The sequence below is a fragment of the Geotrypetes seraphini genome, chromosome 13 (assembly GCF_902459505.1).
Source record: "Geotrypetes seraphini chromosome 13, aGeoSer1.1, whole genome shotgun sequence".
NCBI lineage: Eukaryota > Metazoa > Chordata > Amphibia > Gymnophiona > Dermophiidae > Geotrypetes > Geotrypetes seraphini.
In genome coordinates this window covers 10,180,895-10,196,161 of record NC_047096.1, presented here as the reverse complement: position 1 = coordinate 10,196,161, position 15,267 = coordinate 10,180,895, and the positions used below count along the sequence as shown (strand labels likewise).

Sequence of the window (15,267 nt, the reverse complement as noted above, 5' to 3'; positions counted from 1 at the left end):
AGTGTACAAAATATTAAAATATAATTGATAAATACACAATATCACTTTTATATCTAATACATCATATTCTAAATATATTTTTCCCCCTCTCCCTCCCCCCACCCTTCTATTATTTTTTAATCATATATTACATATTATATATCATATTATATTCTATTATGTAAAAATTATTTTCACTATCCCCCCTCTATGTGTGTCACAAAGAAGATATTTAAAAGAAGAAAAGAAGAAGAAAAATCTTATTATTTATTCATTGCAATATTTTGTCAATGGCCCCCATATTTTTATAAATTTTGTATATGTCCCTCTTTGTATTGCTATTGTTCTTTCCATTTTAAATATATGACATATTGTATTCCACCAAAATGTATAATTTAGGTTATTATAATTCTTCCAATTATTGGTTATATGTTGAATGGCAACCCCTGTCATTATTAATAAAAGCTTGTTATTTTCTGGTGAAATTTGACTTTTTTTTCCTCATCATCATTCCAAATAATACTGTATCATATGATATTGCTATATGATTTTCCATCAATTTATTAATTTGTGGCCAAATTGAATTCCAAAAAGTTTTAATGTAGGGACAATGATACAGTAAGTGATCTAATGTCCCTGGTTCCAGATTACAGTGCCAGCATTTATTGGACTTAGAACTGTCTAATTTTTGCAAACGTGTAGGGGTCCAAAAAGCTCTATGTAATAAAAAGAACCAAGTTTGTCTCATAGATGCTGACACTGTACATCTCATTCTCCAAGACCAAATTTGTGGCCATTGAGATACATTAATTTGATGCTTAATCTCAATGCTCCAAATATCTCTTAGACCATTTTTTGGTTTTTTATTCAAATATCCAGATATTAATTTATACCACAATGCGGCTTGATGTCCTAGGAAGTCTGCTTGAAAACATAAGAACTTTAAACTATATTGATTATTTAATGTTTTCCATTCAGGGAACCCAACCTGAATGGCCTGCTTCAATTGCAACCATTTAAAACTTTGTGTTTTACTAAGACCAAATCTATGTTGCAATTGTGAAAAATCCAGCAGTTTACCTTCTGAAATAACGTCATCTAGAGATCTAATGCCTGCAATAATCCAGTTCTTCCAAAGGATTTGAGCTCCGCCAATTTTGATCTTGGAGTTTATCCATAAAGATTGATTAGTTGATTTGTTTATTGGGATAGGTGTTAATTTACTAATAAATCTCAACGTTTTCCAAGTATCCATTAATATTTTATTTTCTCTGTATCTTCTAGGCATGTTAATACTTGGAAGGTGAACTAAATTTAGGGGAAACATAAGGCGCCATTCCAAATATAACCAATCTGGTGCATTATCTATAAGTTCTGGGAGGATCCAATACATACCCTGACGTAGAATATAGGCTTGATGGTACCTATAAAAATTTGGAAAATTTACCCCTCCCTCCTTAATTGATTTTTGCAAAGTTACTAAAGCTATTCTAGGTGTTCTACCAAGCCAAAGAAATTTCGTTAAAATGCTATTAATCTTTTTATAAAAGGACCCCTGAAAATAAATAGGTATCATACTCATTTGGTAGCAAACTACAGGCAAGATCATCATTTTAATAGTTTGAACTCTCCCCCACCAAGAAATATGTAAAGGGTTCCATTGCTCACATAACTCCGTAACTTTTTTTAATACAAATTTTTCATTTTCTTTTACGGTATCTTCAATTGTATTTTTAACTTGAATGCCAAGATATTTAAATCCTTCTTCCTTCCATATGAACGGAAAATCTTTAAATAGTCCTTTTACACAATGAACATTTAAGGGTATAATTTCAGATTTATTCCAATTAATTTTATAACCTGAAAATTTACCAAACTTATCAATTAATTCCAATAAAGAAGATAAGGTAGATTCCGGATTTTTCAAATAAAGCAAAATATCATCAGCATAAGCCGAAATTTTATATTCCATATCTGAATATGGAATACCCTGTATCTCCCCCGTTTGCTGTATTGCTAACAATAAGGGTTCTAATATAACATCAAATAACAAAGGAGATAAAGGACAACCCTGTCTAACTCCCCTCCGCAATTGAAATCCATCAGATATCATATTATTAATATTTAATCTTGCAATCGGGAAGCTATACAAAGTTTTTACCATTTGTATAAATCCAGAACAATATGAATTAAGATATCCAGACAGACATGCGAAACTCAAAAACTGGAATGTATCATATTGCATAAAACTATCATAAATCTTTACCTTTGATTTTCTCTAGATCATTAATCTTATGCATTGCTTCATGCAGCTGATGTTTTATGTTAATCAGCTCATTATCTTTTTCTTCATTTTGATGCTTTAGTAGCAATACCTAGCAAAATGAATAAATGACAACCGTAAAGAATCATAGTTTACTTAAAAAAACAACAACATGGAAGCATAGATTAATTATTCTGCTGCTGATTTACTATGCAAAAGAAAAGAGAATTCTATAAAATTTAGGTGAAAATATGCCCTCAAGATTCAATATCTGGCCTCTCAAAATAAAAGATTGTCTCAAATAGGATACTCCTGAGTGCAAAAAGGTGTATGCATGTATGCGCCTCAAAAAGGGGTGCGTTTGGAGCAGAGAATTGGAATGTGCTAGGTAGGCCCAGAAACCTCATGCATAGGAACTATTTCACATCAGCCATACCCATGGCATGAAAAAGGAAGTGCTCAAAGTACATCTGCTACAAAAAGCAACTAAATGGCAAAGAATGAATCTCTTTTAACCAGCGAATTGAGTGGTACATTGTGTTGTCAGTTGGCAATTTAGTGCATGGCCAGGCCTCATTCATCCTTTAAGTAGTTACCCTTAATAGAACATTAGGTTCTTACTTTCAATAATCCCTGGAGGATTCAATACACAAGGTGTTCAATCCATTGCCGCGATTCAGTACTTGCAGAAATCCAACACTTTTCTCACCTCCTACTACTGAGACACAGCCACCTACAGTTACATTAAAAAGTCAAACAATCACACTAGAACAAGGCAACAACACAGGAGGAGGCAGAGGGATACACCTCTGAAACATAAGAAATGTCTGTTCTGTTAGAAAAAAATAACAGAATTAACATAATGACAACAGCCAACAGGCTATATAAAGAAGAGTCAGGAAAAATGTAGAACTGACCTGCCGCGTGCAACGAGCACCCATTGTAAACCTGCCATCATTAACAATTGTACTCACATAAGAGTGAAATCCCCCCTCACAAGGCCCATCTGGAGACTGAAAGATACTTCGGCCTAGAAGGAGAAAAACCAAGGCAGAAAAGGCAGACAATTCAGAGAAACTGAGGGAGGGCTGTACTGAATCCTCCAGGGACTAAAAGAAAGAAGACTATCAAAGGTAAGAACCTAATCTTCCATTCTGGTACGTCCTTTCCGGATTCAGTATGCTAGGGGACGAATGGGCTTCAGAACGGGGGAGGCCAAAGGGGCCATGGCCTCCCCCAAAAATGCCAGTGGTAACTAGGCCAAAAGGGATCCGGCAGGCAGAGAAACACCAACTAAGATAGTAGTCTTGGCACTCTCAAGGGAGTGGCATCTTGCTGCCAGCCAGTGGACACAGAAGGGAAAGAGAGATCATTGGGTCACAGAAGGTTGGGGGCATGCACGTGGAACATAGGGTGGAAGGATGGAGGGAGGGAAAGAGAAGCTGGGGTGGAGGAGAGAATAGAAAGGGAGAATTCTTGAGAATGGGTGTGAGTGAGAGGGTGAGATGGTGTACATGGGGAAAGGAAGAAAGAGGAGAATTGATGGACATAGGTAGGGACAGAATTGTTGGACATGGTGGAGAGAGGAATGAGGTAGAGAGGGTGAAATGCTGGATGTGGTGGTGAAGAGGGAACAGTGGGACAGATGGAAAGGGATGCAAGAGGGAGGAATGTTGGACATGGCAGTGGAAGGAATGGAGGAAGATATGTGACAAGGTGCTGGAGAGGGGTGATAGAAGGAGAAATGTTAGGTATGGGGCTGGTGGGTAGGGGCAAAATATGCTGCATACAATCAGAGGGATAGGAGAGGGAAAAATGTTGGATGTGGCAGCAGAAGGAGTTGGAGAGATGCACCCTGGATCCCTCTCTTTCTCTTCCCCCCCTCCCTTTACAGCAAGGGAGGGAATGAGAAAAAAAAGAAATGGTGGATAGTGAGAGAGAGGGAGACATGTTGTGCAGGGGCAGGGAGGAGAAAAAGAGTGTGCTTTGTGTAGTTTAATTTTGTGGTTACCATTATATGTTGTTAATAAAATTATATTATGCGTATATGAAAAATGAATGGAAGAAATGGCATTTACAATTAATACTATTATTATGGGGGTAGAGGGGTGGGGCGGAGCTTGGTCAGGGTTGACAATTCCAGCATTACTGCTGGCTTGTCACAGGCTGAAGGCAGGAAAAGAACTCAGCAGCTAAAAAGTCTCACCAAGGGTTTGGCCCTGGTTCACAGATAGGCAAGTCTGCCTATCTGAGTTCAGGAATGCCAGGATCTGGCCACTAGCAACATAAAGCACAGTTACTTACCATAACAGTTGTTATCCAGGGACAGCAGGCATTTTCAACAGTGGGTGACGTCACCGACGGAGCCCCGCAGCGGACAGCCTCGAAAGCAGACTTGCTTGAAGATCTTTATAAGAGCTTCCGAGTGCTACACTGCGCATGCGCGAGTGCCTTCCCGCCTGAGTTAGGGCGCGCGTCTCCTGTGAGGGACCTCAGTTCAGATACCTAGTGAAGAAGCCAACCAGGGGAGGAGGGTGGGTTGTGAGAATATCTGCCTACTGTCCCTGGATAACAACTGTTACGGTAAGTAACTGTGCTTTATCCCAGGACAAGCAGGCAGCATATTCTCAACAGTGGGTGACCTCCAAGCTAAGCATAAAGAGATGGAGGGAGAGTTGGCAAGTTAAGAAAAGAGATTTTGCAAAACAGATTGGCCAAAATGGAGAAAGTATCCAGACAGTAATGAGAGGTGAAAGTATGAACCGAGGACCAAGTGGCAGCCTTGCAGATTTCCTCAATAGGAGTTGATCTGAGGAAAGCTACAGACACCGCCATAACTCGAACTCTGTGGCTCGTGACTTGACCCTGCAGAGGGAGACCAGCCTGAGCATAGTAGAAAGAGATGCAAGCAGCCATCCAGTTGGAGATGGTTTGCTTCGAGACAGGATGCCCCAACTTATTTGGATCGAAGGAGATGAAAAGCTGAGTGGCTGTTCTGTGAGGTTGAGTGAGTTGCAAGTAGAAAGCCAAGGCACGCTTGCAGTCCAAAGTATGGAGCGCTACTTCTCCAGGATGAGAATGAGGCTTTGGAAAAAATACTGGAAGAACTATAGCTTTATTGATGTGAAATTCTGAAACAACTTTAGGCAAGAATTTGGGATGAGTACGGAGGACCACTTTGTCATGGTGGAAAACTGTAAAAGGTGCATCCGCAACTAAAGTTGTAACTCATTGACTCTTCGAGCAGATGTGAGGGCAATCAGGAAAACTTTCCAAGTAAGGTTCTTGAGATGAGCCTTATCAATTGGTTCAAATGGAGGCTTCATCAATTGAGCCAGGACAACATTGAGATCTGGAGGTGGTTTGAGCGGTGGATGAACATTAAAAAATCCTTTCATAAAGCGGGAAACCACAGGGTGTGCAGACAGAGGTTTCCGATCAAGAGGATGATGAAAAGCAGCAATCGCACTGAGATGGACTCGGATAGATGCAGACTGGAGTCCAGACTGTGATAAGTGACGTAAATAATCCAAAACAGCAGCCAAGGAGGTATACATTGGCTCCATATGGCGAGTGGAACACCAAGCATAAAATCTAGTCCATTTTTGGCCATAACACTGCCTAGTGGACGGCTTTCTGGATGCTACCAAAATATCCTGGACAGACTGAGAGAACTGTAAAGAGTCTGTCAGGTTGACAGGTACCAAGCTGTTAAGTGTAGAGACTGCAGGTTGGGATGTAGCAAGGACCCTTGATTCTGAGTAAGCAGAGAGGGAAAAACTGGTAGAAGCAGAGGCTCCCTGGTGCTGAGTTGAAGTAGAAGGGAGTACCACGGTTGTCTGGGCCACCGAGGAGCTATCAGAATCATGGTGGCATGTTCTGTCTTGAGCTTGACAAGAGTCTTGAGAATCAGAGGGAATGGAGGGAAGGCATAAAGAAACTGACCCGTCCAATCCAGAAGGAAAGCATCCGCCTCGAGATGCTGAGGAGAGTATATTCGGGAGCAGAATTGAGGCAGCTTGTTGTTGAGGGGAGAGGCAAAGAGGTCTATTTGAGGAGTCCCCAAATGAAGAAACACTTGATGTAGAGGCAAGGAATTGAGTGTCCATTCGTGTGGTTGCAGAAGATGACTCAATTTGTCCGCCAGACAGTTGTGCTGACCTTAAATATATACTGCTCTGAGAAAAATGTTCTGATGGATTACCCAATTCCAGAGCTTCAGAGCTTCTTGACAAAGGAAGTGAGATCCCGTACCCCCCTGTTTGTTGACGTAATACTTGGCGACTTGGTTGTCCGTCCGGACAAGGACTACTTTGTCATGAAGAAGGTGTTGAAAAGCTTTGAGAGCATTGAAAATCGCTCTGAGTTCCAACAGATTGATGTGACAAAGATGGTCTGCAGGAGACCAATGGCATTGAGTGCGGAGACCGTCTAGATGGGCTCCCCATGCGTAGGTTGACGAGTCGTTTGTGAGGATCTTCTGATGAGGGAGACTGTGAAATAGCAAACCTTTGGAAAGACTGGAAGAGAGCGTCCAACAGTGGAGAGATTGTTTCAACAAAGGAGTGACTGTATATTGTTGAGAAATCGGGTCGATAGCTTGTTGCCACTGGGATGCCAGGGTCCACTGAGAAATAAGAAGATGAAGTCTGGCAAAAGGAGTCACGTGAACTGTAGAAGCCATGTGACCTAGTAAAATCATCATTCGTCTCGCTGAAACTGACGTGAGATGAGACACCTGATGGCAAAGGCGAATGAGAGCGGCCTGACGAGGTTGAGGCAGGAATGCTCTGAGCGGTACCGTGTCCAGAACGGCCCCGATGAATTGGAGAGACTGAGACGGGTTCAGCTGGGATTTTGGAAAGTTGATTTCGAACCCCAGACTTTGGAGGAACATAGCAGTCTGTTGGGTCGTTGCAATAACCCCTCGTTGAGAGGGGGCTTTTATAAGCCAGTCATCCAGGCATGGAAAAACTTGAAGACCCTGGGTACGGAGGGCGGCAGCCACCACCACCAGGCACTTCGTGAAGACTCTGGGGGATGAGGCAAGGCCAAAAGGAAGAACTCTGTACTATAGATGAAGGTTCCCCACCCTGAACCTGAGGAATTTGCGAGAGGCTGGATGAATGGGGATATAAGTGTAAGCCTCTTTGAGATCCAGAGAGCATAGCCAATCTCCCTGATTCATCAGGGAGTAAAGAGTTGGTAAAGAAAGCATCCGAAACTTCTCTTTGACTAGAAATTTGTTGAGGGCTCTGAGGTCTAAAATGGGTCGCAAATCCCCCGTATTCTTGGGAACCAGAAAATAATGAGAGTAAAAACCCTTTTCCCGTTGATGTAAAGGGATTTCTTCGACAGCTCAAAGGCGCAGAAGAGCCTGAGCTCCAGACATCGTTTGAATGTTTGAGACAAAAGCCGGTTAAGAGGGAGTTAGAACATAAGAACATAAGCAATGCCTCCACTGGGTCAGACCTGAGGTCCATCGTGCCCAGCAGTCCGCTCACATGGCGGCCCAACAGGTCTAGGACCTGTGCAGTATTCCTTTATCTATACCCCTCTATCCCTTTTTCCAGCAGAAAATTGTCTAATCCCTTCTTGAACCCCAGTACCGTACTCTGCCCTTTTACGCCCTCTGGAAGCGCATTACAGGTGTCCACCACATGCTGGATAAAGAAAAACTTCCTAGCATTCGTTTTGAATCTGTCCCTTTCAACTTTTCCGAATGCCCTCTTGTTCTTTTATGTTTTGAGTGTTTGAAGAATCTGTCCCTCTCTACTCTCTCTATGCCCTTCATGATCTTATAGGTCTCTATCATGTCTCCTCTGAGTGTCCGCTTTTCCAGGGAGAAGAGCCCCAGTCTCTCCAGCCTTTCAGTGTATGAAAGGTTTTCCATGCCCTTAATCATTCGTGTCGCTCTTCTCTGGACCCTCTCAAGTATTGCCATATCCTTCTTAAGGTACGATGACCAATACTGGACACAGTACTCCAGGTGCAGGCGCACCATTGCCCGATACAACGGCAGGATGACTTCTTTCGTTCTTGTTGTAATACCCTTCTTGATAGTTTAAGCGACTCTGCATGAGGTTGAGGCAGATGCATTTCCTCTAGATACTCCTTAGAGTATTTGGAACCAGCGTCTAATTTAATGTCCATGTTCAGCCATTTGACGCAGGAAGGAAAAGAAAGACAGCTGATCCGCCAAGGCCCTGCCTCGAGAAGGACTCGATAACCTCGAGGCACCTTGAGTGGAGAACGAAGCGAAGCCTCTCTGGAAAAGTGGCAATCCAAAGAATATGTAGACTTGGAAAAGGCAATGGAAGCAGTTGATTCCTCAGGATCTGGAAGCGGTGACTTCGAGCGAGGAGTTGGCGGCCTCGAAGAGCTAGAAAGTCTGGAATGAGGCCTGGATGAGGAAGGCTGCTCTTTGGAAGAAGACTGGCACCTCGATGGATACCTCAATCGACAACGAGAGTGGTGTGTGGAAGCAGGTCTTGAGTAGGATCAAGGAGACATTGCCCTATGTATGGAAACAGGCAATGCTGCTGGTGAATGAATAGGGCTAGAAGCTGTAGATCAAAACTTAGCAGTTTGGATTGAGGAATCTCGAAGCACTCCCAAAGACTCTGCTCCTTGTATGGAGTTTGAAGATTCCAATCGAGACACTCGCAAAGACTCGACTCCTTGCATAGAGTGTGTAGATTCCAGACCAGACACTCACAAAGACTCGACTCCTTGCATAGAGTGTGTAGACTCAGCTCGAGGCACAGGCAGGGACTTGACTTCTTGTGAGACTACTGATTGCCCAGGCTGGACTGCAGGAAGCAGAGTCGAGGCAGGACTGTATTTGCTCAGTAACTGAACAAATTGCTGCTCTAACATGGTCTGGAGAGAAGCCTGAAATTGTGGATCCGAGTCTGAAACTGGATCACTTGCTGAGGTTAGAGGCTCTGAGGTGGCAGTTGAAGCATGCTTCGACTTGGAGGATTGATGCTTGGATAATTTAAGGACCACCGTAGGAAACTTCTGCTTAGGTATCTGACCTGAGGGAAGCTCAGGGGAAGATAAGGCAGGTGTACTCGAGGCCAAAGACAATCCAAACGAGGAAGGTCTGATGAGACTCAAGGTCGGAGTTGTGGAAACAGGAGGACACCCCGTTGAAGTCTTGACCGAGTCAGAAGTCGAGGTTGAGAGTGTAGCTGAAGAGTCCATCCTGAACAGCTTTTCCACTTAAACCCGACGACATTTAAGTGCTCGAGGTTGAAGAGTAGCACAGTGCTTGCACAACTTCGGACTATGGTCAGGCAAGAGACAACGAATACACCAGCGGTGTGGGTCCCTGAGGGAAATCGCACGCTGGCACTGGCTACACTTCTTGAAGCCCGTGACTGGCCGGGACATAGAAGGGAAGATAGCTGCTGCAAGGTCGAATCCCGCCGGCTGCGGGCGCATGACCCGTTCTGCCAGTCAGTCAACAAAAATAAAACTTTTACTTTTTTTTTTTTTTTTACAGAAAAAAACAGAACACAGCGATAAGAAAATAAAACTCAAACCGCGGTGAAGAGAAGGCACAAAGTGAATGAAGTTCAGCGCAGAGCGTCAAAGATAGACTTCTTGGCTCCGTGGAAAACTGAGGAGATGTGCCCTGTGCTAGGCGGGAAGGCACTCGCACATGCGTGATGCGGCAGACTCTAAACTTCTGAGTTTCTACAAGCAAGTCTGCTTGCAAGGCTTTCCGCATTCGGGCTCCGTGGTTGACATCACCCATATGTGAGAATAGGCTGCCTGCTTGTCCTGGGATAACACTAGTTACAGCAGTGGTCTCAAACTCAAACCCTCTGCAGAGCCACATTTTGGATTTGTAGGTACTGGGAGGGCCTCAGAAAAAATAGTTAATGTCTTATTATAGAAATGACAATTTTGCATGAGGTAAAACTCTAATAGTTTATAAATCTTTCCTTTTGGCTAAGTCTTAATAATAATAAAAATTTTTATTACAAAAAGTAACAGAGTTATGTGAGCAATGGAATCCTTTACATTTGTCATGGTGGGGAAGAGTTCAAACTGTTAAAATGATGATTTTGCCTGTAGTTTGCTATCAATTGGGAATGATACCAGTGTTTTTTCAGGGGTCTTTTTATAAAAAATTAAATAGTATTCTGGTTAAATTTATTTGGCTAGGTAAAATTGCAAGAGTGGCTCTAGTGTCTTTGCAAAGACCAATTGAGGAGGGTGGGGTAAATTTTCCCAATTTTTATAGGTATCATCAGGCCTATATCATGCACCAAGGTATGTATTGGGTCCTCCCAGAGCTTTTGGAACAATTACCAGAGTGGTTAAGGGTGGAGAGATCACTTATTTTTCCACTTAGGCTTGATCTTCTGCTTGGTATAAAAGTGCCTAGAATACGTAAAGACAATAAAGTATTAATGGATACTTGGAAAACATTACGATTTGTAGATAAATTAACTAGTGATTCTATTTTAAAATCGAAACAGCAGACTATTTGGGTAAACTCCAAGATACAAATAGGCGGGTTTAAGGTTGTCTGGAAGGATTGGATTAAAGCAGGTATAAGATCCTTAACGGAAGTAATTGATAATAATGGTAAGCTGCTTGATTTTTCACAATTGCAACATAAATATGGTCTGAATAAAAAACAAAGTTATAAGTGGTTGCAATTGAAGCAGGCTATTCAGGTGGGGTTCCCTGAATGGAAATCTTTAAATGATCATTACAGCTTAGAATTCTTATGTTTCCAGGCAGATTTTCTGGGACACCAGGCCGCAAAGTGGTATAAAATGATATCTAATTATTTGAATAAGAAACCAAAAAATGGATTAAGAGATATTTGGAGCATTGAGATTAAGCATCAAATTAATGCATCTCAATGGCCACGTATTTGGTCTTGGAGAATTAAAGGTACGATGTCGGCATCTATTAGGCAAACATGGTTCTTTTTGTTGCATAGAGCATTCTGGACCCCTACTAGATTACAAAAATTAGATTGCTCTAAGTCTAATAGATGCTGGCATTGTAAAATTGAAATTGGAACTTTAGACCATCTTTTATTTTATTGTCCATGTATTCAGGCATTTTGGATATCAATATGGGATCAAGTTAATATATTGATGGAAAATCATGTAGCATTATCCTACGACACAGTGATTTTTGGAATGTGTATGAGGGCCAAAAGTCAGATATCTGCAGCAAACAACAAATTATTGATGATTCTTACTGGAGTGGGAATTCAACAAATAACGACTAATTGGAAAGACTGTTCTAGATTGAATTGTAGTTTTTGGTGGAACTCAGTTTGTCATTTATATAAGATGGAAAGATTTCTTGCCGTACAGAGGGGATATTTTAAAAGGTTTAAGGAGGTGTGGAGGCCATTAATTGAATATTGTAATAATTAAGGGTTATTCTTTTTCCTTAGGGGATAATTTGTAAAAATGGGGGGGAGGGAGAGTCTAAATATGTATATGTTTGGATAAAATATTTTGTTGATAGGGGAGGGGATGGGAGGTGGGTGGAGGGAATTAAAACATGTGTAATAATATTGCTTAAGAATGTCAAGTGAGTGATGTGAATTACTTGTAATAATATTGTACACTTGTTGAAAGAAATAAAAAGGAATAAAGATGAAAAAAAAAAAAAAAGAAATGACAATTTTGCATGAGGTAAAACTCTAATAGTTTATAAATCTTTCCTTTTGGCTAAGTCTTAATAATAATATTGTCATTTATATCTAAAGAGACATTTGATCAAGAAACTGTTTTATTTTACTTTTGTGATTATGATAAATATACCAAGGGCCTCAAAATAGTACCTGGCGGGCCGCATGTGGCCCCCGGGCCGCAAGTTTGAGACCACTGAGTTATAAGTAACTAACTGTGCTTTATCCTAGGACAAGCAGGCAGCATATTCTCATGTATGGAACTCCCTAGCTAAACTACAGGGTTGGTGGGCAGTTGGCATTTAAACACAGAATACGTTTTATAGAACTGATTGGCTGAACCAATTATCTCGTCTGGAATGGTTCCTAGCCGCTAAAGCAGGCAAAAGCCAGCATCAGCTGAGAGAAAAAACTGCTGACAGGAAATCCCAAGCCGCACCGGCGGCGGCTGAGGAAATCCCTCCGTGGGCGGCAAGAAAAGACCAGGCTTCTCTGTAAAACTCTGCTGGCTCGGGAGGCACTAGCAGCGGGGAGCCCTAGCAGCGGGGAGCCCTGGACACCGGCACCCGCTGCCGAGGCTCTTCTACCGCACCAGCCCGAACAGCTGTTTTCAGGCCGGCCACGAGTGCCTCGCGTCTGGACCAAATTGTGCACCTCTCCCCCTTGGAAGTGCTCAATTGCTCCATACGCGACCTAGCTGAAAGAAAAGTGCCAGTTAGTTGAAAAATACAGTAATTTACAGCATATTTAAAGGGAAAACAACCCTTAAGACCGGCACTGCCTCAAGATTTTTGTTTTTGTTTTCAAAGAACAGACTCCTCTGGCTCTCTAAACAATATGCCTTACCACCAGGGGGTAAGGCTTACTGTTGAGGCACCTCTAGAAAAATGTTGGGGAGGTGGAGAAAAGGGGGAAGGGACCCCGCTCGAGACCCGCCAGGTATGACATCCCCGAGGTCGGACAGATCCCTAAACAGAGTCCACCCAAGCTCAGTCTGGCAACAAAAAGGGACAAAAATTCCTAAACAAATTCCAACAGCCCTACCAAGGGAGATAGGTACAGTTCACCACACCTGCTGGAGACTGAGAGAAGATTGAGGTAATTAGGGAGGGGTCACATGCTATGTACAATTCCAAAGTTCCAAAGTTTTGTCATGATGAGATATATACCCGCTTGTAAGATTAACCTATGCTGGTCTAGAGAGTTGCTAAAGAAACTAGACTTTTCCTTTTTATTTTTGTAAGAGCAGTAAACTGGGACCTGTGTTCTATTAACACAATAAATGGAACTGCAAGCAGTTAAAGCAGAGAAAGCAGGAAGCAAGTCATATTCACCAGTAGCTAATACCTAAAAACTATTTACCACTACTAGCTCAAAAAGAGTTAAGCATAGACACAAGAAAATGTTTCCAACAGCTTGGATGATGGGAAGAGAAGCTGATGTTAGTTGAATTATAGGAATTTATACAAATATTTAAACAAAATGGTAGAAAACCATGCTGAGGAAAATAACTGAACAAACTGAATGAACCAATTGGTATCTATATCCCATCTACTATGTTACGTAAATAAAAAAAATTAAATATGTTTTAATTACACAAACCTGTTTTTCCTTTATATTTAGATGGGTTTTGAACTCATTGTCAAGTTTTTGCTTTTTTTCTGATTCTTCTTTAACTTCAAAAGACAAACAAAATTTCACTGTTAATTCTGAAATAATCTGGTTGCTGTGTTTCTCTACAAAACTACACAAAGGTCAGCAAACAAGCAGTTATGGTTACCTCTTTATTAGAACACCTTGATATATTTATCAATACCTTCTTAGTTATATTCCCCTCATTATTAGGTCTATGCAAAATGAGCTCAGTAAGGCTGCATGACTATATAAATGTAATTCACACAATACAACCGTTTCTCTGGTGTAAGAACCATAAAAATTAGATAGCTCCCTCACATTTAAAATACATATCCATTCTTGAGTTCTCAGCTTGTACACGAAGTTCTTCAAAAGCCATTATCATTTTCTAAAACAAACAAATATTGTTAAAATTAAATTTTAAAACAACCTAAGATGACTGAAATGCTTTCTTATCTAAGCTCATATCTGATATGTTATAATATAGGTTGGGGGGGCCCTTTTACTAAGCTGTGCTAAAAAGTGGCCTGTGCTTTTTAGTGCATGTGTTTTCTCATGTGCTGAGGCCATAAAATGGACACATTTCCCATTTTTTCTATTAATGGTGATACGCTATTTCCCTATTAGGGCAAGGCTATTACAACGTGTGCTCTTACTGATACCTATTTACTAGGCAGTAAGGGCTCACGCACTAACCATGTGGGTGGCAATGTAGCTTTGCTAATTAGCACAGAGCACACGTACTTTCTGCCTCCAAACATGGTAGGTACGCATTAATGCATACCCCAACTTCGTAAAAAGATCCCTTGATTCTAATAAAAAATATATAAATCAGTATGTGATGTAGTTATTTCTGCACAAACACAGACTGATTTCTAAACAGTTTAGAAATATAAATTTGAGAGACAGAAGCTATAAATTTGGCCCCTTTAAAAACTCACTTTGGTTTTGTGCCTCAAATTAGGTACCTCATTTTAGTGCAAACACAAATTCTGGATCCTAGGGGGGGGGCAATGTTCCCTCTAAGCCGCACAGCTTGCTTCAGACCCCAGCAAACCAGCTGCTGATTGCCGCACAGCTTGAGCTTCAGCTGTGACCTACCCAAGTGAAAAAAAGCCAGCTTTCTTCCTGCCTTCCTCTTCCCCTCCATCCCACGGCTCGGTAGTTGGTACCACCCCTTTCCCTCCCCACCTCAAAACTCCTCAATTTGCCTTAAGCCAACGAAAAGCTGCTTGTGACCTGCACCGGACCTTTCTCCCTGACCTGGCCCGCCTCTTTCTGAGGATCGAGGGCTTGGGACCATTGAGATGCTAGAGACCATTGAGGCGTTCAGAGATGAAGCCTCACAAATGGAGTTACATGGACTGTTGACACTGTAGCTGACTCAGAAGCCTTCACTTTGCTGTATCCTGCCCACCTCTAGCTCATAGTCCAGGAAAAAGTTTCTGTTGGGTTCAGCACCTCCAATAATTCTGAAAAGCTAGCTCCTATGCCCTAGCTAAGACCACAACATTATGTGTCCCTCTCACAAAACATGCCCGCTATAGTGGCAGCTGTGCAGTCCAATGCTGGGGATATCTGTGACTTGGAAACTGAATAGTTGTATGCGGTATATTATTTTTTAAATAAATAAAGGCCCATAAGATAACTGCAGAAAATGCTGTCCTAACGTTAAATAGTTGTATCATCACTCAGCCAGCCTTCCGGCACTAAA

General features: G+C 41.7%; 1 protein-coding gene across 9 annotated transcripts in view; it reads right to left on the bottom strand.

Moving 5' to 3' along the window:
* SYCP1 (synaptonemal complex protein 1) overlaps positions 1–15,267 on the bottom strand; it is a 327,903-nt gene that overhangs the window by 215,221 nt on the left and 97,415 nt on the right. For 8 of the 9 annotated variants that reach the window (XM_033919065.1, XM_033919067.1, XM_033919068.1 and 5 more), the window contains 3 exons: positions 13,872–13,941; positions 13,521–13,594; positions 2,246–2,354 (listed from right to left, as the gene is read on the bottom strand). In XM_033919065.1, the coding sequence (XP_033774956.1) occupies positions 2,246–2,354; positions 13,521–13,594; positions 13,872–13,941 (253 nt within the window). The remainder of the gene's footprint in view (positions 1–2,245; positions 2,355–13,520; positions 13,595–13,871; positions 13,942–15,267) is intronic. The other variant, XM_033919069.1, reaches the window with a different exon arrangement.